The 6,000-nt window shown below is 45.4% G+C and overlaps 1 protein-coding gene across 1 annotated transcript in view; it reads right to left on the bottom strand.

Annotated features, from left to right (window-relative positions):
- The window catches only part of LOC133557603 (netrin receptor UNC5D-like), a 586,800-nt gene extending 583,477 nt beyond the window's left edge, over nt 1–3,323 (bottom strand). The window contains exon 1 of the mRNA XM_061908184.1: nt 3,110–3,323. Within this exon, the coding sequence (XP_061764168.1) occupies nt 3,110–3,164 (55 nt within the window). The 5' untranslated portion in view covers nt 3,165–3,323. The remainder of the gene's footprint in view (nt 1–3,109) is intronic.
- Between the last annotated feature and the right edge of the window lie 2,677 nt (nt 3,324–6,000).

The following is a 6,000-nucleotide window of genomic DNA, read 5'->3' on the forward strand; positions in this document are numbered from 1 at the left end:
AGAAACTAGAGCTCAGAAATTATTATGTAGAAAGCTGGAACGCAAATGGCGCACGACTAAACTTGAGGTGCACCATCAAGCATGGAGTGATAGTTTAATAACTTATAAACGCATGCTTACCTTAGCTAAAACTAATTATTACTCAAATCTCATCCGCATTAATAAAAACGATCCAAAATTTTTGTTTAGTACTGTAGCATCGCTAACCCAACAAGGGACTCCTTCCAGTAGCTCCACCCATTCGGCAGATGACTTTATGAAGTTCTTTAATAAGAAAATTGAACTTATTAGAAAGGAGATTAAAGACAATGCGTCCCAGCTACAACGGGGTTATAGTAACACAGATACGATTGTATATACGGCGGATACTGCAAATATCCAAAATAGTTTCTCTCGTTTTGATGAAATAACATTAGAAGGATTGTTACAACGTGTAAATGGAATAAAACAAACAACATGTTTACTTGACCCACTTCCTGGGAAACTTATCAAGGAGCTTTTTGTATTATTAGGTCCATCAGTGCTAAATATTATAAACTTATCACTTTCCTCGGGCACTGTTCCCGTTGCATTCAAAAAAGCGGTTATTCATCCTCTCCTTAAAAGACCTAACCTCGATCCTGACCTCATGGTAAACTACCGACCGGTGTCTCACCTTCCCTTTATTTCGAAAATCCTCGAAAAAAAATTGTTGCGGAGCAGCTAAATGAGCACTTAGCGTTTAACAATCTATGTGAAACCTTTCAATCCGGTTTCAGGGCAAATCACTCGACTGAGACAGCCCTCGCAAAATTGACTAATGATCTATTGCTAACGATGGACTCTGATGCGTCATCTATGTTGCTGCTCCTCGATCTTAGCGCTGCTTTCGATACCGTCGATCATAATATTTTATTAGAGCGTATCAAAATACGAATTGGTATGTCAGACTCAGCCCTGTCATGGTTTAACTCTTATCTTACTGATAGGATGCAGTGCGTCTCCTATAACAGTGTGACCTCGGACTATGTTAAGGTAACGTGTGGAGTTCCCCAGGGTTCGGTCCTTGGCCCTGTACTCTTCAGCATCTACATGCTGCCGCTAGGTGACGTCATACGCAAATACGGTATTAGCTTTCACTGTTATGCTGATGACACCCAACTTTACATGCCCCTAAAGCTGACCAACATGCCGGACTGTAGTCAGTTGGAAGCGTGTCTTAATGAAATTAAACAATGGATGTCCGCTAACTTTTTGCAACTTAATGCCAAAAAAACGGAAATGCTGATTATCGGTCCTGCTAGACACCGACCGCTATTTAATAATACAACTTTAACATTTGACAACCAAATAATAAAACAAGGTGACTCTGTAAAAAATCTGGGTATTATCTTTGACCCAACTCTCTCCTTTGAGTCACACATTAAAAGCGTTACTAAAACGGCCTTCTTTCATCTCCGTAATATCGCTAAAATTCGCTCCATTTTGTCCACTAAAGACGCCGAGATCATTATCCATGCGTTTGTTACGTCTCGTCTCGATTACTGTAACATATTATTTTCGGGTCTCCCCATGTCTAGCATTAAAAGATTACAGTTGGTACAAAATGCGGCTGCTAGACTTTTGACAAGAACAAGAAAGTTTGATCATATTACGCCTGTACTGGCTCACCTGCACTGGCTTCCTGTGCACTTAAGATGTGACTTTAAGGTTTTATTACTTACGTATAAAATACTACACGGTCTAGCTCCAGCCTATCTTGCCGATTGTATTGTACCGTATGTCCCGGCAAGAAATCTGCGTTCAAAAGACTCCGGCTTATTAGTGATTCCTAGAGCTCAAAAAAAGTCTGCGGGCTATAGAGCGTTTTCCGTTCGGGCTCCAGTACTCTGGAATGCCCTCCCGGTAACAGTTCGAGATGCTACCTCAGTAGAAGCATTTAAGTCTCATCTTAAAACTCATATGTATACTCTAGCCTTTAAATAGACCTCCTTTTTAGACCAGTTGATCTGCCGCTTCTTTTCTTTCTCCTATGTCCCCCCCTCCCTTGTGGAGGGGGTCCGGTCCGATGACCATGGATGAAGTACTGACTGTCCAGAGTCGAGACCCAGGATGGACCGCTCGTCGGGACCCAGGATGGACCGCTCGCCTGTATCGGTTGGGGACATCTCTACGCTGCTGATCCGCTTCAGATGGTTTCCTGTGGACGGGACTCTCGCTGCTGTCTTGGAGCCACTATGGATTGAACTTTCACAGTATCATGTTGGACCCGCTCGACATCCATTGCTTTCGGTCCCCTAGAGGGGGGGGGGTTGCCCACATCTGAGGTCCTCTCCAAAGTTTCTCATAGTCAGCATTGTCGCTGGCGTCCCACTGAATGTGAATTCTCCCTGCCCACTGGGTGTGAGTTTTCCTTGCCCTTTTGTGGGTTCTTCCGAGGATGTTGTAGTCATAATGATTTGTGCAGTCCTTTGAGACATTTGTGATTTGGGGCTATATAAATAAACATTGATTGATTGATTGATTGATTGACTGTATATATAGGTATCGGTTGATATCAGAATCGGTAATTAAGAGTTGGACAAAATCGGAATATCGAATATTGGCAAAAAAGCCATTATCGGACATCTCTAGTCAGGAGTCAAGTAGTACAAATCGGGAGAGTCGGAATGGGAATACCAGGGTTAAATTTCTGTCCCGGTGTGCCAGTGCTGCCACCTACAGAACTGGAGTGGAACGTGATTTTTTTGTTAAAACAATTTGAATTGTGGAGCCTTGGCAGAGGTTTTGTTCCCTGAGTGACATTCGAGTTGTGCTTTTTTTTGCACTGAGTTACACGGAGCACTCTTTTTATTAGGAAATGTTCCCGAGCAGCGGAATGATTGGCGAGAGGACTGAACACCACTCCAAATAAGCACTTACAGCCTTACGATTACTGAACCGTGCAAGACTGGCAGTCATCTGGGATGAGGAATATTGGTAGGAAACCAAGGCAAATGAAAAGTGCCCGTGGTCCCTAAAAAAATCACTGCGTCCTGGCCTTGTTGTTTCTCGCTCAGCGAGGATGTGAACCGTGTGCAGAGAAACACTCCTCCCTTTTTATGGAAATCAAATGCCAAAATTGACTTACCGGAATTCCCCCGGAACCTCTCCGGTAATCTTGCCCCGAAGCTTCTGACATCCATGTAACGGTAGGGGGAAAAAAGCGTCTTTGCCTGGGGGTTGGGGGTTTAGCCGCGCTGCCAATCAGGGGTCTCGCGATTCAGCCTGGAATCTGGTCCACCTTTGCCTCGGCTTGCCCCGCCGTGCTCTCGGGAGCCGAGGAATCGGGCGTGAGGAGGGACGCGGAATAGGAATGACGGCGTGCTCGTGTACGACATGTTTGTATGTTCACCGAGTGCAGCCTGCAGATGTGGGTGTAATGACGCGGGTCAAGTATAAAACACTACTGACAGATGGAAAAGGGCCTTTAAGGGATGCTGGCACCGTGCACCGTTTCCCTGGCCAGTGGCGTGCACGGCGGTGCACACAAATAAACCACACGCTCGCTTGTTTACCTCCCGGGAGCAACATCAGGATGGCAACGAGAACATGAACCAGTGCAGGGATGTCCAAAGTACCAACCGTGTCCCAAAAAGCGGCCCAGTGGAGTCTTCAGTGCGGCCCCGCGAGGCATCACCAGTTTAACAAGAAGCCTGGCGTTCAAAGTATTTTTGCTGACATTTAGACTACCGTATTTTTTGGACTATAAGGCGCACTAAAAATCCTTTCATTTTCTCAAAAATCCACAGTGTGCCTACTGTATAGAACAGGGGTCGGCAGCCCGCGGCTCCGCAGCCGCATGCGGCTCTTTGCCCACTCTGATGTGGCTCAGCTGCATAATCGCCGACCCCCCGTTTATTTCGGAGGGTTTCCGGATTTTGTTGCCTCTCCCGGACATCACTTGGGGTTAACATTCTCCGATTTTCACACGGACTACAACATTGAGGGCGTGCCGTGATGGCTTTACTTTTAACGTCCTCTGCGACATGTCTTCGCGCCAGCCTTTAAACCATACTATCTGAGTGCCGGCCGGACGCATGCATTTCGGGGTTTCTATCGTTACATGTACGAGATTGCAAGGCATACTTGGTCAACAGCCATTTAGGTTGCACTGAAGGTTGTGATATAAACAACTTTAACACTCTTACTAATATGCGCCACATTGTGAACCCACCAAACAAGAATGACAAACGCATTTCAGGAGAACATCCTCACAGTAACACAACATAAACGCAACACAACAAATACCCAGAATCCTTTGCATCCATGACTCTTCCTGACTATATTATACAACTCCGCGCCCCCAACCTCGCCCACCTCAACCGACGCACGAAGGGGGGCGAGGGCGGGGTTTGGTGGTAGCGAGATGCCACCCCGCGGAAGACGCAGCCACCGGCCACCGAAAGGCGCGCCACAACGAGCAGGAACGGAGAGTGTTCTATAAATTGGCACGATCGACTAGCAAGAGAAGTTGTTTTTTGAAACAATAAACTGGAGTCAAAACTGCTATCATGCGTCTTGCATCGATGGTCACTGCAACCCACACAATGACGGCTGGAGACCTGTTACACAGACATATTATCTGGTGTTTTGTTTCACAATATTATGCAAAACCGACTTATCTTACCTTCTGGTACCTGCTGATGTGTATTTGAGATCTGCATGAGTACTGAAAATTTGTGCACATCCGCCACTGTAGTCCGGGAAGATGCCTTAATCGATACGCTTCTTCTTTTTCTCCTCGTCTACTTGTTATGGGACATTCATCCTCCGCTGTTACCATATTTAATATTAAGTAGTGTAATGTTCTTATTATATCTGCCATGAAAGCGCTAAAACATACCGGTGTAGTGAGTTTACATAATTAACCCACGGAACTGTAGTTATTAGAGAGTTCCTGTCGGACGGGGCACATTTCCGGCGTTGTTGCACAAGTGAGCCAAATAAAGAGATGCTGCTCTGTGGTTGATTAAGTAAAGTCTTAATGTCATTAAAACAGTTAGCTCCATCTATTGACACTTCTTCCACTCCCGTCCTTGCACGCTACACCGCTACAGCAAAGATGACGGGGAGAAGACGCTGCTGATAGTGAGCTATGTAAAAAAGACCGCCCACAAAAAGACGCATCTAGAAGTGACTGTCAGAAAGCGGCTTGAAGATGATCTGTAAAACATTATCTATGCAACATTTTGCCCAAAGAACCACCATTACATGTTATTTACACCACAAGCAAGTGTTGTCAATTTACAAAAAAATCTTCATATGACTGTCACCTCATCTTTGCGTCTCGATGAACGCACCATGGGCCACGCCCAAATGCGCTTTTTCTCCGCTGCGAGCGCGCCTCCTCCCGCTTGTAGACAATCTGCAATCAGCGCACCCGCCTGTGATGAGGGAGATGCCTTCATTAGCTTGCTCAACCTGCCATTCCGCGCCGTAATATAACCTTCTGTCTATTCTACCGTAAGCCCATACCTAGCATAATGCTAGGTATGGGCTCTCACTCTCTCTCTCTCTCTCTCTCTCTCTCGCTCTCTTTCTCTCTCTCTCTCTCTCTCTCTCTCTCTCTCTCTCTCTCTCTCTCTCTCTCTCTCTACGTTTCTCCCTCCGTGTTTCATTGTTCTTCTTTGTCGTCCTCCCAAACAATCTTCCTTTGTCCCAGTGTGATCGAGCTGTGCGCCTTGACTTCCCTTTTGGACTTTGGACCGCCACCCTCGATCCTCGACCCCTCGCATGGACTCGGACTCTGACGCCTCTCTCTCGCCCTGGACCATCTGCCTGCCCATGGACTGCCTCATTCCTTCGCTCTCACCAACATTTACAGTGAAACGCTCCAGTTTAATACTACTTAGTCTTACTCCATACACACTATAGTATTTTGTCAAACTCCATTTCCTTAGTTATTATATATATATATATATATATATATATATATATATATATATATATATATATATATATATATATATATATATATAT

Source organism: Nerophis ophidion, linkage group LG08 (assembly GCF_033978795.1).
Source record: "Nerophis ophidion isolate RoL-2023_Sa linkage group LG08, RoL_Noph_v1.0, whole genome shotgun sequence".
NCBI lineage: Eukaryota > Metazoa > Chordata > Actinopteri > Syngnathiformes > Syngnathidae > Nerophis > Nerophis ophidion.